General features: G+C 43.8%; 1 protein-coding gene across 2 annotated transcripts in view; it reads left to right on the plus strand.

Annotated features, from left to right (window-relative positions):
• MAP4K2 (mitogen-activated protein kinase kinase kinase kinase 2) overlaps positions 1–19,556 on the plus strand; it is a 365,575-nt gene that overhangs the window by 267,073 nt on the left and 78,946 nt on the right. For both annotated transcript variants that reach the window (XM_078660469.1, XM_078660470.1), the window contains 3 exons: positions 8,032–8,092; positions 8,688–8,811; positions 9,714–9,772. In XM_078660469.1, the coding sequence (XP_078516595.1) occupies positions 8,032–8,092; positions 8,688–8,811; positions 9,714–9,772 (244 nt within the window). The remainder of the gene's footprint in view (positions 1–8,031; positions 8,093–8,687; positions 8,812–9,713; positions 9,773–19,556) is intronic.

A 19,556-nucleotide genomic window follows, 5' to 3' on the forward strand; every position in this document is an offset into this window, starting at 1 on the left:
TCAGCATATTGGAAGGCACAGGTATGTGAAAGAGACCTGCCTCCGCCATCCCCGAGGAGAGCTCGCGACCGGAGCTAACTAACAGCTGCCAAGTTCCCCCGTTCACCCTTCAGCTCCTTTACACTTGTCCCACCATTGCAATTTCCAAGCAGTGCTATCTGCACTTTTCCTCCCTAAAACACATGAATTCCTCAGCGAGTCCTCTGACACATTTGTAGTTACATTTTTAATAAAAGGATCGTTGCCAGTCATCGCAAAATCAGTTCACAGGACATGGAGGCGCAACAGCAAGAGGTAGCCTTCTGCTGGATCTTCCTGCAGTAAGCTGAACGTTCACCCCCTGTCCGCAGAAGAGATGACTAAAGGTGCCTTGGCTCTGAAGCCTCAGCACTGGAAAGGGTTTCAGTCCACGAGTGAGCATTGCACAGGGCAAGAGAACCTAATGACAGTGGCCACAGCCAGATTACTGAGAACTGTATATGTTCTCTAGCACTGGCTTTTGAATCCACATTCTCCTCACAGTGGAACCGCTGGTGTATATTGACAGAGCATAATTAACTTCAAGTTAATAGAGCAGCCTGGCTATCTCACTCCGGCCTTCCCAGCTCCAGCTGATTAACCCAGAGCGAGGTATTTACCACGTGTGGTAAATACCTCGTGTTCTGAATTATCAAATGGCGCATGAATTGTAATGTGCAGAATCTGTTTTTACCACATAATTTCACGTTTTGCCACTTTTCTCGGTCTTGTTTCACTGGAAAAAAATTGGCAAGTGCGACCTCGTGGAATCTGAGGCCGTCATTATGAGACCCCAGTTCTTGGTGTGATATTTATTGCTTCTGATCAAATCTGACGCGGCTGAGTTGGAATTTCAGTTACGATAAATATATATTGCTAATTTTTGGGTAATAAGGTGGACCTTGGAGCTTACTGCACCAAAATCTGCATGCTCCAGTAAATACTGAGCTTTTTCCTCCAATATACATCTGGAGTGTTGACCTGCCGATATTTATAATAAAACTCACAATTTTGATGTGCTCAACCGCAGTTACCACACATATCACAACAGGCCATGCCTCATGTTACTTGTAAGGAGTGCCCAATAGTGACTGGATTTGATGGAGACTGCCAGTGGTATTTCTCTGATTTGGTAAGATGACGTGTCTGAGAAGAACATATTCCTCAGATGAGAGAAAAACTGAAGGAATAGAGTGTTTGAAATGGTGCAATCTAGGTGGGGTAGGGGGCTGAAAAAATGTTGGGCGAAAGGGGTTGAAGGAAGGTGGGACTCGAGGAACCCAGGGACCAGTGCAAAGAAGATCAGAAAATATCAGGCATAAGGGACTCCATGTGCTATATAAAAAGGATATCTCATACGTTGAGAGGCAGAAGAGTATTTTGGTGTGTTAAAGTAGCAGAAGCATAGGGCCCGAAGCCGGCGGATATCTGTGGGTTCTATGTTTTGTGAATGAGGAAATGTGTGATGTAAGCAGGACCATTCACAAAACAGACTGACATGTACTCCGGTGTCCGAAATAGATTTGATACATTTATTAGTATAAAAAGTGGTTACGAGACAGCAATAGCTAAAGCTGTATGTGAGTGTGTCCTTTTTTCCGGGAGATCCCCATATCTGCTTGTCTTACTGCGCCATTTGTGGTGGGAATCAGCCCCTACAGCGTCGGTGCCAGAATTCCAGGAATGCACGGTCCAGGAATCATAGATTTCCTCATTGGCAAAATAGAACGTCGCACACTTTGCTCTCCGATATTGAGCTTATTGTCAGCACGTTTCGGCCTTGTGAATAATGCTTTGGATCATGGCAACAAATGAAATACTATTGCATTGCATTATGGGATCTTCTGTTGTAGTTTTACAAATTAGACCTTATAATTCATTTACAAGTCCAGCCTTTAGTATGCCAGCATTCTTCCCCCCTATTGTTCAGGGTGAGAAAAATGAAAAACACTGTCAGTCAAAACAAGTTTGCATTGTGTGTGGGGTTCTGTCTGTGTGTGGGGTTCTGTGTGTGTGTGGGGGGTTCTGTGTGGCTCTGTGTGGCTCTGTGTGTGTGTGTGGTGCATGTGGCTCTGTGTGTTGCTCTGTGTGTGGGGGTGCAAATGCAATAGGTCTCGCATTGGCGAGAGATTAAGCTATTGGCATTGTAAATGACAATGCCATTTATTTATCTGTTTCAAAACCAACACATAAATAAAAATGTTGTCATTTACAATGCCAATAGCTCTAACTTTTGCAAAGGCGAGACCGTTGCATTGTAAATGCTTGTTATTGTTATACCCATAGTTACAGATAGCTTGCAAGCTATTGAGCACCAAAAATCGATTAGCCTTGGGCAAGTTGCAAACGTGAACCTTATTCGCCTCTTCCATAGTGCAACTAGGGCATATAGAGCTAATATTTCTATTCCTGGAGTGCAACCTGCTGGGGTTGAAATGTAGCCATTGAATGTATTTGTATTTTTACTTAGTAAATTACCATCTTGCAAAAATGTACATGTTGACTGTATAAACTAACTATTTGAGTGACCACACCTATCAGCTCATTTTTGTGCCATGTCGTCATAACAAAAATTCTGGTAATTCAGTTTGCACTCTTATAGGCCAATAGAAGGAATATTAAACATTATTGTCCATTTGTAGCCAAATATGTCTGCCAACCCTACCTTTCTTAAACTTAACTAGCTTGAAATTGTTCGGATCAGAATGTTGGACTAGCCCTCTCCTAGCATTGGTACCTAAACACAAAAAGTATATATTGTCATAACTAGCCTGCCTTGTGATAGAAAGGAGACTTGCCAGCCTCTGGCCGATTGTTGCTCAGTAATAAAATTGAAAATTTGGAAGTGCGATCCACAATCTTCTGGTAAATGTATTAGAAAGTTGGTGGTGCAGCGCCCAGTTAAAACTACAGACAAATCAAAATATATCACTATCCAGCTTCTTGAAAAAGATTAACGGGAATGAAATACGTTTTAACATTTGTGTAGTATAGTCATTTTAATTAAGATGCGCTCCATTTTTGTGGTACATCTATCAGGGGTCCCCTTGTATGACTAAAAAGGTGTGTGTGGATTGTGCTTCTGATTATGAAGACTGACAATCTATCAGTGTGTGTAAGTCGACATGGTTCATGCCTCAGTGGTCCAGGAGGGATCCATGGTGTTTCTTCAGGACCAGAAATAAAAAAATAATAGGTATCCCTACCCTTAATCAGGGTTCGGTGTGTATATTACTGGTATCTAATGATTACCGTAAAGCAGCTGAGTTGGGAGGTGAATCAAGAAAGTTCCTAAATGAGTTGAGCTGATGCCTCCATGGTATATATACTAAATAGGGTCTCACTTCGACCCTACAATCAGAGACATTTTTGCACCCTGGGTCGAAAGCTGATGACTGCGCATGAGCTGCGGTAGAGGTTTTGGCTGGTCGCGGAGTCCAGTGTATTCACCTACCCTTGCATGCTGCTCTCTCGATCGGCCAAAAACTCTACCGCAGCTCAGATGCGTTCATCTGCTTTTGACCCCGGGTGCAAAAAGCAGACCCCCAGATGTACAAAGTGTGGTCTTTTAAGAGCTGATGACCAACATGTTTTTTCACCTATTCAGGGATAAAGGATTTTTGGCAGGACATTGAGATTGTGGTCAAGGATAACTTGGGTGTCAATATCACATTAAGTCTTGTGTTGGTCCTAATGGGAGATAAAACGGCCTCTCGTAGTCGGCTGAGTAGAGCACAGAGGGGCCTTCTGTTCTATCTCATGCTATGCTTCTAGCCAGGAAAAAGATCTGTAATCACTGGACTGCTCTTTCTTCTTCTAGCACGACAGACTAGCTCAAAGTTGTACATTGGAATTGCCTTATGGATAGTGAGTGTAAACCTGATGGGGCGAATGTGAATAAAATATGGGCCGATTCTTTTACGTGCAGTGGTATGCTGGCTCCGGAATTGATTGCAAAAAACACAGTTGATGGACAGAATGTAGAACAATGTCATACATTCACCCCAGTACAAGGATCTGGGCCTAAATCCATCGTTTTTTTGCACTCCACACCACCCTGGGTTAGACACTGGCTATATGCAAATCAGCTCTGACCCTGTGCCTCATGGGAACAGTCCAGTCCGAACTACCAAGCCATGTCTTTCCCAGACCGGAATCAAGCATCCAAGGACCGGTTTCTGGCTATCAGCCTTCATCAGCCTGGATAGCTTGACTCCAGTGGTGTGGAGAGCCTGGGACTCACGTCTGAGCATACCCAGCCCACTCGGGGTGAAAATTGCAAAAAACACAGTTGATGGACAGAATGTAGAACAATGTCATACATTCACCCCAGTACAAGGATCTGGGCCTAAATACATCGTTTTTTTGCACTCCACACCACCCTGGGTTAGACACTGGCTATATGCAAATCAGCTCTGACCCTGTGCCTCATGGGAACAGTCCAGTCCGAACTACCAAGCCATGTCTTTCCCAGACCGGAATCAAGCATCCAAGGACCGGTTTCTGGCTATCAGCCTTCATCAGCCTGGATAGCTTGACTCCAGTGGTGTGGAGAGCCTGGGGCTCCTCACGTCTGAGCATACCCAGCCCACTCGGGGTGAAAATTGCAAAAAACACAGTTGATGGACAGAATGTAGAACAATGTCATACATTCACCCCAGTACAAGGATCTGGGCCTAAATCCATCGTTTTTGTGCACTCCACACCACCCTGGGTTAGACACTGGCTATATGCAAATCAGCTCTGACCCTGTGCCTCATGGGAACAGTCCAGTCCGAACTACCAAGCCATGTCTTTCCCAGACCGGAATCAAGCATCCAAGGACCGGTTTCTGGCTATCAGCCTTCATCAGCCTGGATAGCTTGACTCCAGTGGTGTGGAGAGCCTGGGACTCACGTCTGAGCATACCCAGCCCACTCGGGGTGAAAATTGCAATAAACACAGTTGATGGACAGAATGTAGAACAATGTCATACATTCACCCCAGTACAAGGATCTGGGCCTAAATCCATCGTTTTTTTGCACTCCACACCACCCTGGGTTAGACACTGGCTATATGCAAATCTGCTCTGACCCTGTGCCTCATGGGAACAGTCCAGTCCGAACTACCAAGCCATGTCTTTCCCAGACCGGAATCAAGCATCCAAGGACCGGTTTCTGGCTATCAGCCTTCATCAGCCTGGATAGCTTGACTCCAGTGGTGTGGAGAGCCTGGGACTCACGTCTGAGCATACCCAGCCCACTCAGGGTGAAAATTGCAAAAAACACAGTTGATGGACAGAATGTAGAACATGAGAGTTCCTATGATTACACCGAAGCGCCACCTGGGTAACAGGGCAGATGGCTCGACTTCTGCGGTGCAGGCCAGTGTACATGCAGCAGTCTGATGGCCCTATCGCTATTGTCAAAAGGCCCGAGTGTGCAGAAAGCATAGTGAAACAAGGACGAAAAAAAGAAGGTCGATCTCGCTAAGAGTGCAATTTGCTGACTTTTGGGAGGCCCATGAATATTTTGCAATGCCCTGAATTGAGTCCGGTGCCTTCTGTTTTCCATGCCTGTATCACTAGTCGGAAAGAAGGTCCCTTGCAAATGGGCACTACTGCCAATCGCCAGTTACCCAGAGTCACGGCGCACGAGATCAGTTTCTAATTAGGGCCACAGCAGAGAGGGTTTGGTCAGGGTCTAATCAGAACCTTGGCCGTTAGCAATACATCAATAAGCCGCCTATCAGCTTATTAAACCAAAATTCTTATGGAATGTTACACCAGTACCTCAGAGTCCAAGTCCAGATCTATGAGCCAAGAGGGTGGTTCAGCCCAGCCTCCTCCGATCTTTGATGGGCACAGACGGGCCAGCCCTTGGCCCAGGCGCTGCCCGCGGGCCCCTTGCAGCAGAGCTGGGAGGCACTTATGTAGCCTTGATTAGAAGTGATGGTGAAAGGGTGATTGACCAAGATGGGGTTATGGGATGGGTAGTCCCCAGCGGCTGCGACTGCAACCCACAACGGCTCCCCCTGTGCGAAGAAGAACTTCAGAATGTCAGGAAAAGCATTCTGCACAAAGGCTAGCAAGATGGAAATGGCAGGAATCTCCCCAGTAGTTCTGTACCACCAAGGAGTGTCAGCGACTTAGACAAATGAAAAAGTTATTAACAGCTATAGGTCTGAGAATTCTTTGGGATAATCCACTTTCTAAACCATTATTGACTGCCGAGAAATTAAAAAAACATTATTGGCAATGGGTTGGAGAAAATATGGTTAAAGACAGCGTCAGTTCATCATTGACAGGGATATTTTTAGATTTCAAGTGTAGCGGCTTCTTGGAACCTTATTGGGACACCATCACTGTCCCTTTAGACCGGAAACTATACTTCCAATTTAGGGTTGGCACATTTGCCCTTAAAACATTTACACACATCTGGGCCCCAGAGGAAGATGTGTTGTGCCCAACATGCAAAAACTCCCATAAATCTATCGACCACGTCCTATTTGCCTGTTTGGGCACGTCCTATGTGCCTGTTTGGGATATGTTGGGCCATGCCAGAAATAGATAACATCTATCTGCAGGGAAATAGGGACCCAAGGCAGTCTTACTGCCCTTGGAATTCTGAGAACAGATCTCAGCTTAGTTTATGCATGCGCCGTCGCAAAGCATCTGGGCCAGATGTGGTTAATTAGAGCGAGGGCTCTGGCTGCTGTTGCGAAATATCTTACATTATTTTACCATGAATTATCTCTCCTTTAAAAAAATAATAAAAATAAAATGGCCTGAGCCATTTAATACCGGGCCATCGGATATGATGCAATTTGGGGAAGTGTCGTTCTTGCTTGAATGTGGTTTTATTACTTTATTCTGGTATAATGCGATGCCATGGCTCTCATACCTGTATGAACTTTTTTTAATGTGTGTGGCTAATTTTAATGCCATTTTGTAAATATTTTATCTGCTTGCTTTTATTACATGAAATTGTCGAACTAAAGCTAATTTGATGACGAAATGTTACGCGTTAGTATTTTGGCTTGAAATGGTGTAATATTTAATTACGTCAAATTAAATGCTGGCTATAAATCCAATGAATTTGAAGCAATGTAAAAGTGTGGTGTAAAGTAACCATTTGGGGCATTTGCTCAAATCTTTGGGAAAAGAAGCTGCCATTCTGTGAAAGTAAAGAAACCAAGTAAACTAAAAAGAACATAAATACAAAACAAACAAAAAATGCCATAAACAAGAAGCATAGTAATGATGAAAAATAGTTAACAGCATTAAGCCAATGTACACTTTTGAAATGTGAAAAAAGCAATGTAACATTAAATAGGTTTTGTAGGTGGAATTAGGGATAGGGTAGGGGTTGCAGATATGGAAAGAGTAAGGATTAGCAATAAGATTGAGGTATGGGATAATTAAGAGTTATGGAATATAGGAGTAAGTAACGTTTAGGGAAATGGAAAGGTTTATGGTTTGGATTAGCAAAAGATCAGATTGAGCTATGCTTGATGCCATATTTTCAATATTCCGACATTCTTGATTATGGGCTTGTAATTTTATGGTTAATCTAATAGAAAATTGGATATCATTGTTGACTGTGTTTTGTAATTTGGTGGGCTTTATTATGCATTCTTTATTTTTTGATATGTGCAGGAACTCATCCACCTTTCCTCCCAAGAGTTAGGTTTGCTTGCTGGCATGGTTCAGTGTGGGGCTGTTTTGAAAATATATGTCACAGGTGGTTTAGTTTCCGGGTCGATCCCTGTATAAAAATTGTTCAATAAAATGTGATTTAGGTGGACTGTATGCACATAGTAGCGCAATGCAGAGAATGGCATCTTAGAGGGTAGCAGTTAATACATAACTTCTTCTATCCCTGAATCTTCCAGTAGGAGATATTTCTGAAGATGGTCCTGAATATACTAAATAAGGCAGACTTTAAATTCTTCTTACAGAATACTGCAGTAGAATCTTTCTACTTCTTTAGTTTCATTGTGTCATTGTGCTAAACTAACTTTGTTTCTCCTCAGCTCGTCCCTCACAGGAGTACTTGGGTGTACTGTATGAATAATGTGCTGCTTTCCGTGTCAGGTGAGTTTTCCAAAAAAGAGCTAAGAGACCTCTTAAGCAAGAAATGGTGGAATCACTTGGTGTGCTGACCTGTTATGGATGGAGAAATAAAGTGCCCATGTGTTGCTATGGGTTTCTGATTAGAGAAGCCTTTTTTTTAGGAAACTACACACACCACAGGTTTAAAAGTCAAAACTGCCTGTGTTGGGATAGACCTCCCCGGACTGAATCCTAGAGGTGGTGAAAACAATACTTCAGTGCCAAGTTGAAAGGAATTCTATTTTGTCCTTGTAGACAGCCTTGCTGAAGAATTTGAAATATTTATCATGAAAATAATAACATTGCTTACTCCATGTTCTTCCATTCTCTGACCCTTTTCCTATCCTACTTTTCACTGTACAATGTTTGCATCCATGTTGCTTCCTCCTCTTTTCCATATTTCATTTTGCTGGTCTCCACACCACCTTTCGATCCACTGTTACTTTGCCCTCCGATACACTCTCATCTTTGTCATGCCTTATCTCCACCTACCATCTTTGTCATGCCTTATCTCCCACTCCTGTTTCTCTGACACATCCCTCCGCTGTAAACATACCCGGTTTCGTCCCCTCTACAGGGAAGTCCTCTCAGATCTATTGCCATAACCTGCTGGGCCTGTTTGAGCAAAGAAGACATTTGCAGAAGCGGCAAATGACATTGTCTCTTGCCACCAACAAGCTGACTGAAAGGATCATCCCAAGGTGAGAGACTAGAGGGCTGGATAGGGAAGAAGGGTGTGCATTGAGGGCACAGGCCTGGGGTGTAAATGCTGATGAAGACTGGGAGAAAAACTGAACAGCCTTGAATTATGCTGAGTGTTGTCCCTGTGAACTTTTAGTAGCAGGTTAAACTTTGGTCCTGGTTTAGATCTTGGTGGACAGGTTGCTGCGTCACAACGGTGCTGGATATCCCTTATTCCGAAATATGTCTCCCATAGGATATAACGGGATTTATATGTCGGCAAACAGCATATCTGTCACCATTGTGATGGAGTAACCCATCCGCCAAGATCTAAATCAGGCCCTTTGTCTTTCTCCCATGTCTTTCTCCCATCAGTTCTCTCTCTCTGTATCATACATATTTGTCAAGTTTCTCTCTTTCAGTGTTTTAAGTTGACTATTGTCTTTTCCCTTTCACATTTTCCAATGCCTCCCTTCTCTCCTATCAGTTAGTTAGTTACATGATCCTCTTAAAGCCTATCCATGCATGTCTTAGTTTCTTCTCTCCCATTTCCCTCCTCATTCTTTCCATCTTTCATGTCATCTTCTTGTTTTTCCTTTTATTCTTGTGCTCCTCTCCTCTTTCTGTTCCAAGTTTTTAACCTGTCTTACTTATACTTCCTCCATGTCCGTCTCGTTTATTTCTCACCTTTTACTTTTTTTCTCCCTATTATGGCCCAGTTGTCGCTCTTCATCTTTTCTCATCCCCTTTTTTTCGAGATCTCCCTTTGTCTACTTAGGATTTCTAGGTCCCATTCTTACTCCATTTCTATCCATTTGAAGTAACTTACTAATGTTGTCTGTCCCATTGTTTGTGTGTTATCGATATGCCCTTGGTGGTTGCCTCATTTCCTTTGCCTTCAATTCCTTCCTTTCTCCCACAGAAAGTTTACTCTCTCTAACAAGATGGCAGACACCAAAGGCTGTCGCAAGTGCTGTGTAGGTAAGAAGCTGCGTGCTTGAAGTCCTTGTGATTTGCCTCACCAAATACCTTGGGATTCCATGAGAGAGTAACCAGTTCAACAAAGACACCATCAGATCATCAGCAACAGAGTCTTTAGTGTCATAACAGTGCTGGATTGCTATCGCTATAGATAGGTAGGAGTGGTGTTGTTGAGCTTACAGTAACATGAATAACGAGCAGGACCAAAAAATTTACCATTCATCACTTGACATTACTGTTTATGCTTCTGATCATCCATCCCTTACACTTTCCTTCAAATTATATTTTATACTCCACCAGTATGTCTGTGTTAAAGGGAAGTGAATCTTAGGGGCATATTTATAAGCTCTATCCCCACCAGAGAGTAACTTTTATTGACGCTCCGGTGGTGTAGCGCCATTTCCATATTTACAAAATGGCACTAAGCCACTTAGCGTGGCTTAACTCCACCTTGTAAATATGCTCCGTTCTGTTGCAGTCCTCTGCGGCAAAGGGGCGTACAGTGAGTGTTGCTGTGGTCGTTCTACAGCGACTCCCATTGCTTTTTGAAGCTGCCCCAGATTTACAAGGCAGAGACAGTGCCAAAAACTGCTGCCATTGAATACCAAATGTTAGAATGGCGATACAAGGAGAAATTATTAATTTGTCTTGAAGGAGCCAATCGCCTTTATTTATTGTTTGTGTGCAGGAAGGTGTCCCTTCGTGCACATAAACAATCGTCTATACAGTGCAATCACCCTTGCAACATAGTGGCAGGGTGTCTGTGCTGGCACTAGGCAGCTTTTCTTGTGCCAGCGCTAGGGGAAACACAGCGCAAATTCTTGTGAATACAGTGCATCCCTGTGCTTTCAAAATGTCAGAGCACCGAGCTGCCAAATTTGGCACAGCTCCGCGATCCAACTTTTTTTGTAATAATGCCCCTTAGATTCTTCTACCATTTGGACCACAGTCTGGTGCAGATGATGTTATTGTGCATTTTTAAAGGCAATTTCCTTGACTGAGGTGCTCTTCTAGAGCTTCATGAATGACATTGCCCTTATTCAGTCACTGGGGAATGCTGTGCCAGTGTGCATTGGTGTCTCTATAAGTTAAATTATTGTTGAGAGGGAGGAGAGTACACTCACTGGGCCATAAATAACACTGGTTGTGATATATATCTATATACTTTGGCGCTGTATGACGAATATTCACAAAAAATTCCCAAACAAATGTCTCATCCACCTCAGGTTTTTCTTGGAAAGTTTTGGCCCATCCATAGCAAAATTGAACAGCAATACAGCATAAATGACATTACAGAATTACACCACATTTGGCAGAAAGCTAGATCTTGATTCTAAAAGCGGGCTTTCTTGTTTTGGTCTAAATCTGTTCACTAGTTTTTGGGAAATTAAGGTTTAAAATGTATGTATATGTTGTACAGTGGAGGATCTGTGGATCTGACAGATCTAAGGATAAGCTCCGATTAGCTGCCACAACATCAACTCGAGGATTCAGTCCCCTGTCTTGTATAATGATATAACATAACATATGAGGAAGGCCAGAAAGGAGCACCCTAAATTCTTAAGTCTGTTAAGGGGTGTAAAACGACATTTTTTTTTAACCAGAGCATCTTTATATCTATGGTAAAAAAAAATCTTTAAATAGCGGTCTCCAAACTTTTTTAAATTTAACGTCTCCAGAGTAGGACAAGACCCAGGGTGTGCATTGATTTAATCTGGGAACGGGGGCTTGCTACTCCCCTTGCCGAGCATCTGGAAGGCACTGGGGACCCTGTCCCCCACGGCTGATGATCTATTTTAAGCTTAGGAGGTCACGAGGCACTTGAAATGCACTGTTCATCAAAATACTTTATTCGATTATAAAAGATAATCATAAAAGTTCAAACAAATACTTTAAAATCTAATGTTACAGTGATCATCATTCGTGTCAAAATATTAGATAAAAAGAAATAACATGGAAATAGATGAAAGCAATATCAAATATGTTTCAAATGATCAGAGACAAGTTAAAATAGCCTCTTCTCATCAACACGTGTTAACTAAAAAGCGATACAATTGCACCAGTAAAGTAGATGCCACAATGGGACACAAAATAGTTAGTAAATGCCAGATCTATATTGATTGAGGGACTGGCTTTTAACCGCATGCGTGCGGGCGGAATTCCGCCCGTACGCTGGGTTTTTCGTAATCGCACTTTACGTGACGAGCTGGGCTCGTCATGAGCGTGCGAGGAGTCTACGCCATGAGCGTCGAAGGGGTTAAGAGTCTGTAATTTGAAATATGTCCTAAAAACTTGATGAAACTTACAGAAGAATATAAATTGTGGCAGGGTTTGTGGAGATGACTCTACACAACGTGAAAGCAGGATGGATTTTAGATCTCTCATAAATCTTTATGTGGGTACAAACAGAGCCATAAAAATAAAATCCTGATACAAAAGACATTCATTACAGTTCCATAAATAGTTAAGAATAATAAGATGTCTCAGTCCATCCGTTTAAGATACAAATGAAAAAAATAATAATCTGCAACAATCATTTGTGTCTAGTTTGTCTTGACCTATTGGCGGCCCGCAAAAAGCTTATAACTAAAAAAGGGTGTGTTCGTTAGGCTGGAGCTGGAGTTGCAATAGCCCTGCACAGGCTTGTCTGAACTATAGAGATTTTAAGAGAGGATGGAGAAAATGGCTCTTGGGGTAACTAAACTATTTACATAAAAGTACAAAGTGAAGGGTGTATTGTAGAGGCCTAGAGTCGCAACCACAGGCCCCTCTCTCGTTTGAGTAGATATAACCAGACGGAGTAGGCAGAAAATGGTGAAGCTGATTAAACTTAAATTGTGCCTCTAAAAACCTGTCGTTAGCACTAGTATGGAGGGAGAGATAACTCTCCATTCCCTGTACTGATTTTAGCAAAGCATGCCCCCTCACTATGGATTTCAAGAGCTCGAGGTTTTCAAGTTGAACAGAGGCATGCTTTAAAAACAAGTCCTTTACTATATTGAGCTCCTGAAGGCTCAGTGAGTCGCATTTAAGAAAAATATCTGCCCTGCCTATCGTAGATAGGGATTCCATTACATACAATATCCACGAGATTTTAAGCGCATGATCTAGTGACAAACAATCTAAAAGAATCATGCGATTTAGCTCAGTGTCCACCTGGCCCAGATCTTCACCCAACACAGCAAGTGCTCCACCGCCACCATATCGGCAATATACTTTAATCCAAGTTCTTCATGAACGGAGAATGATAGAATTCTCTGGGGAACCTTCAGAATATGTCTCAAGAACTTGTTTTGAGCGAGCTGTAACTTGTGCGCATAGGTATATCTCCATAGTTTACTCCCCAATAAGACCTTGGAAATACATTTGGAGTGGTAAAGTGTTCGGAGCACACCTGGTGACCATGAACCCAGTCTGTGGGTGTAGCTGGCAATCACCCCTATAGCTCTATTCCAATTGGACAGCTTTCTCTCCATCAGCATTTTTCAGTTTGGTTTCACATCAAACAAAGTTCCCAAGTATGAAAAAAGCAGCACCTTTTCTAAGGTATGGTTCCCCGCCTTAAAATTTTTGGTACTAGTCGACCGAGGGCCTACTTCTAAAATGTAAGATTTTGTAAAATTGACTGTTAGGTCCAGTCTGTCCATAAAGAAAACAAACCCATTGATTAAAACCTGCAGTCCCAATGCTGTGTGAGCCATGATCACAGCATTGTCTGCATATATAATAATTTCTTACAAACTCTAGGGCAATCCGTTTGTAGTGAAGAAAGGACGACATCCAGGCTGTTAATATAAATAGTGAATAAAAAAGGGGCACGTGTGCATCCTTGACTAACATCCCTTGTGCATTTAAACTGTTCCAAGAGGCCCACTCCCTGGGAGTATCTGACCGCTGCTGTAGTATGAGCGTGGAGGTTCCTCAGTAAAGTTACAATAACCAGGTTGGCACCTAGGGAGATGAGTAGGTCCCACAGTCTTTTGCAGTTCACCCGATCAAAGGCGGATGTGAGATCCATAAAAGCTAAAAACAAGGCCATGCACTGTTAGTTACCTCACTTATTACAAAACTCATGACGGTTAATGACTGCATTGATAACATCACTGCAACATCTGAAATGGCATAATTGATGATAACACTGCATGGCTTGGGCATGAGATATAGTTGTTACTTTAGGGCATGAGTTCTAGATACTTGAGATAACTATAACTGGTGAATTTCAGTGGTCTTATTTTTTTAAATGTTATGTTTTTTAATGACATTTTGACCTAAATATAATGTTCCTTTAACCTTTGTTTTTTTCAGTGAATTGATAAGGTGTTTTGTTCAATGTAGAGAAAGATATTATTTCAATTCCTATCTATAACGTCACGTCTTTGTGTTTTTTCAGAGAATATATTTATATCCATCTATATTACCTACTGGCGGTTGTCATTAGGTAGTTATAATTGGAACTAGTTCCCATAGACGGATCAATTTTTGTTTTCTTGTAACTGTAGCACCATTTGATGAATCTTCACGAAATTGTCAAAACTAATATGCCAATCACTTAAGCAGTTCCGGAAAGTTTCAGGGCGTTTCGTCAAGTGGGGGCCTAGTTAAAGGGCGGGGGGTCCCAAAACGCATTTTCCCCATGCAATTTCCCGTACGGATTTTAAAGACGACTACAGCCTGAACTGCTGAACCGAATTTCAACCCATTTGGCAGAAAGCTAGTTCTTGGTTCAGAAAGATCTCTTTTTGTAATTTGGTGCAAACCCATTAAATTGTTTTGGAGTTCTTAAAGGAAAACGAAATATAGATACCTAGGGACGCAAATTCTCTGCGGATCCCTCAGATCTCTTGGTGAGATCTGATTGGCTGCCAACATTACACCCAGAAAGTGTTGTAAACCATCTTGGGACATGGGACTGAGCCTGAGTCCCACAAAAATTCAAACAACAGCAAAAGGTGGCAGGGTAGGAATACCCTGATCCCCTAGGCCTGGTTGCAGGGTCCCACAGGGTACCCGCCGGGGGCCAAAAACGTGACCAAAAATGCCACAATTTTTGCGGTGGATCAGCGAATCCGCAGAATGTCCTTCTTTTAAATAAGCGTGGTCTCTAATGCTTGATTTTTCTAAAGCCCCCTGGGTGGGCCAGGTCCCAGGTTACATATTGAGGAGGGGGCAGTCCCACTCCCTGGGCTGATTTCTCCCCCTCTCGTCCGGTCTCATAAAATATTGGGAGGGGGCTTCCATTTTGGCCCCGGGGACTGCCACCCCTGGGGCCCAGATGGAATAATTAAGGAGGAGGAGGCTGCACGGCCCACCTCCTTGGGAAGTTTTTTGGCCCCAGGAACCCCAAACCCTAGGGCCCGGCCGTGCAAAAAATGGGAGGGGCTACAGAGCCCCCTCCTTAAGCCATATATAATAGCTCTGATGTCCACATCCCCCAGGGCTTGCTCAGCTGTGTCCCAGGATGCCCACCTCTAGAACACAGTATCCCTTCCCGGAAACCTCTATTTGCCCTCACTTGGCAGGAGCAATTTTAAAGCTCCCCCCAAGCAAGAGCAAGCAGTAAGTCCACTCCCAGTGGGCGGGAACATGGAAAATGCTCCTGCATGGTGGGTACTGACTTTTCATCTTTTTTCTGCGTGCTGTGAAGCAGGCAGTCAAACAGAAGAAAAAATTGCTCCCGCCCACAGGTAGCAGCACTTTTAGCTGCTCTCTGCGGGCAGGAGCAATGCCATATCCTGCTGGAAGCGGGAGCTGGCTGGGGCTGCGAGGCATTGGGGCTCTGCCCAGTAGTGGCCAGCACGGATCTGGGGTGGTGGGGTGGGGTGGCGAGGTGGTAAGGGGTGTAAAAATAAATAAAAAGACACCTACCTCCTCGCCGCTTTGACCTCCTCGCTGCTTTGTCCCACGTCATCACTCCTCAACGTCCCCGAACAGAAAGCAGCCAGGCTCCCCTAAGCCAATAACGCTGCAATGCAGCATTGTGATTGGCTCCCTTAAGCCAATCACAACGCTGCAATAATGCGTTGTGATTGGTCTGAGTGCATAGTGCGGTACTCAGACGGGGACTGGGTGCCTAGGCATGTTCTCTAACCAGGATGTAATGCAGCATTGGGTGGAGAACATTTTAAGTGAGCATGACTGTTTGGCTGGCCTAAGACGGCCGGCCAAAGCGTCATGGACACTTAAGTGTGCCCGCCACTCCTCCCCTGCTGTGGGAGCAGAGCAGCCCCACCCTCATGCTCCCACAGCAGAAACAAATAAAATGATAATAACATCAAGTTATTATCATTTTATTTTTCCTTTCTTTCACTGCTGCAAAGCAGTGAGTGGGGCGACACACCTCCTTCTAAGGGGAGGAGCCAGCACTGGCTCCACCTGAGGCGCCCCAAAAAAACGTAGTTGTAACCCTGGGTGAGCTCCAGGACACCCACCATTGTCTGAAGATTTTAACAGCTGCTGTAATATTTCAACGGGACCCAGTGCAGCCACTCATGTGACTCCCGTGGGTGCCAGCACAGACCTGGTTTCCCCACAAGACCAACAAACAAGCATTTGCAATGTAATAGGTCTCTCATTTATGAGAGTTCAGCTATTGGCATTGTAAATGACAATGCCTTTTATTTATGTATTGTTTTTAAAACCGATAAATAAAAGGCATTGTCATTTACAATGCCAATAGCTTAAACTCTCGCAAATGCGAGACCTATCGCATTGCAAATGGGTGCTATAATTTTTTTTAAAAGCGTTAGCATTGTCTGCAGGACACACTCTCTCCTATTTGAGAAAATATGGCTCAGAGGCGGTAATTAAAGCCTACCAAGCAACAACACACATAACGGGGTGTTGCCTTGGCGGGTTACAAAATCAGACAAAGCGGTACTAAGGAGGGACTAATAAGCCTTTTGACCAATGAACAGCCACAGTTTACAGTGGACAATGACACAGGCCAATGAAAAATGCTGGCGGACAGTGGGCGGAGCTTCAAGTCCCTACCTCAATACAGCATGCCTCGCAGAGCAGCGCGTGCGCTGCCCAGGCTCAACCTAAAAAGGGGCAAGAAAGACAGGAGGAAGAGCAAAGATGAAGAAAGCAAAGGCGGAGACAGAATTACTCCGGAAACGAGGAATGACATGGAGACGAGCAATGAAAAGGAGACTGGCAGAGAGAAAAAAAGAGAAGGAAGATTGAAGTAATAGCAAGGGAGATAGGACAACAAAAGTAACTAGGAGGGAGGAAAAGAAAAGAGGGGCTAGAGGGTAATCATTGGGATGTAGTTAGAGAATAGGAAGAGAGGGATCAAGAGAAGGAACTAACAGGCAGAAGAAAGGAGTATTGAGAGAGAAAGGAGTTGCGAAAATGCTTGTAAATGAGGCATATGTTGCTAAATGTATCAGATTTCCCCCAATTTAAAAAGGTGAGTGAGGAAGAGGTGTGGCGCAGCAGCCAGGGCGGCTGACTCCGGGAAACACGGGGCTCATGGTTCGATCCCCGGTGGCAGGTCAGCCCAGCACCATGTGACTCTGGGTAATAGCTTGCTTAATCTCCCCGACGGCCCCCAGCGCCTTGACACCCTTGGGTAATTGTTTGCGCTTTACAAATATTAGTATTATTATAACATCTCAAACCTGCCATGGATTGATGGGAGTTTCACTCTTCACTTCGCTCTCTCTCCATGCATTGTGGGGGGCTGGCATGACAACAAGTGCCAGGGCTGCTTTTGGTTCTTAGTCCGGCCTTGGTACAGGGTGGGGATTGCCCCTTTCCCTAGCCCAAATGTCAAGAAAGCATTGACGAAGTTTCCAGAGTACTTGACTTGTGCACATTCCTTTATGATGGAAATTTGGCAAGGGAAGGGTACAGAATCAACAAGGGCTTTTTAGTGTGTTTAGTGTAGTGATCACTGCTTGGGAACTTCGAACATTAATCCGAAAGATTGATTCCAAGGTGAAGCCAAACGGGCTGCAAGCAGCAACCTAGGGGTTGGTGACCACTACCTCCAACTAATGTAATACTAGTAAAAGCAATTTTCGAGAGGCAGTAACAGCGTGTGTTAGTGATGTTTGTGTATGTCTCCAAAAGCAGCAGTTTTATCTTCGTAGCATTTGAATACATTTCAATTTGTCTTTCAAAGGGGCAGCATGACCCCAACATTTAACTAGAAAGCTGTTTTCCACAAAGCACCTACCGCTGTAACAATAGCAGTCACTGGGCTGCAAGCAGTAAGCTTTGTGTTGCAGTGTGATGCTTCATATCCGAAATAGGAATACTTTACTGTCAGGGTCGGCGGACCTACTAGAAATCAAGCGGATTCCTGCTAAGGTCCTGCCTCAAAAAGGACTGCTGCTTTTTTTTTTTATACAACTTGAACCAAAGTTATAGGAGTGCTTTACAAGAGCACAAGTTACATTACATATGGACACCTTCATTTTTTTAGGCACGGGGAGACCCTAAGTGATTTGTCCAGAACCCCGGGATGTTGAGCCAAGGCTGAGACTCGAACCTGGTTCCCCAGCTCCAAAGTCCACAGTTTGGCCATAGCGCTGCATCTTCTTTTCAAATGCACAGCTCTCTCTCAAAATATTTACTTTGTTCAATTCTACAGCACTAAAAATATAAATATATTTTCTTTTAAATTCTCTTCTGCTACCTTGTTTTAATAACATGTGCAATGTAACGAGTACTTCATTCAATGGTACTCAGTCCAGCGTGTGACTTCCAGATCATCGCACGGGCTTGCAGCACAAGTTCCACCGCACACGTAATGCATCAGAGGCTGTTACCAGGCCACCCCTCGTGTTGCCTTTGCACATCGGATCAGACCGCATTGTGCCCGAGAATGAGTGACAAACAGGTCATCCAAGGAAACTAGGGGGTCAAGCAGGCTACCACAACATGCACCAAGGCTTTAGACGCGGGTTCCTCCCTGTAGCACAGAGGGCAGTGGGCTCTCCCACTGGGATCTGGGAAACACTCATTCTGTGTGAAGCGAATAAATGGAGGTTAAGCTTAATATATCAGATGAATTCAGCACGGTGGCACACTAGCAAATGTGGGGAGGGAGTGGAGATGCATGGTGGAAGGGACAGTTAAAACACGCTCTTGCCATTGCGCAAAGGCAGCAGCTTGTTTATATTTGCATTGTGCTTTCATTTTATGTGAAAGCGGGATGCAAAAATAAACACGTGGCTGCCCGTGACTGAAAAAACATAGTGTGTACTGACTAATGAAGGAGACCGTGTAACACCGCAATTAAAAGATCCAATCATGATGGGCGGTCCCAAAAGGAGACCGGGCGGTAGCAAGGAGGGACTAAGAAGCCTCATTATCAATAGGAAGCCAGCGTTTACCATAGACAATGACGATGATGCCAGCCAATGAAAAATATGGGCAGGGCTTCCACACCACTTCTAAAACATACCCTAATACAGCATGCCTCGCAAAGCGAGCAGAGCATGCGCACTACAACGCTAGGTGAGACCTAAAAAGGAAGAATGCGGGTTGAAAGTCTGTGGGTGGTTGTCCACTAATAAGGGCTTCACTCCCTGCTGTGCATAGCCAAAGGCTGTGAGTGGTGGGGAGGGGGGGGGGTTGGCCATCCAGTGAGTTTGGTCACAGGGCTCAGCAGGAGGTTGGCTACAGACGTATTGTAATAAGATAATACTTTACATAAAAACAACAGGAATTCATGGAAAAATGAAAGATCAAAGTGGAGTTATGCTTAAGATACTAAGATGTTGGCTTACATAAAAAAACTTTTGAAATTTGCTGAGAAAAAAACAAAGAAAGC

The sequence above is a fragment of the Lissotriton helveticus genome, chromosome 9, assembly GCF_964261635.1.
Source record: "Lissotriton helveticus chromosome 9, aLisHel1.1, whole genome shotgun sequence".
In the NCBI taxonomy this organism is placed as follows: Eukaryota; Metazoa; Chordata; class Amphibia; order Caudata; family Salamandridae; genus Lissotriton; species Lissotriton helveticus.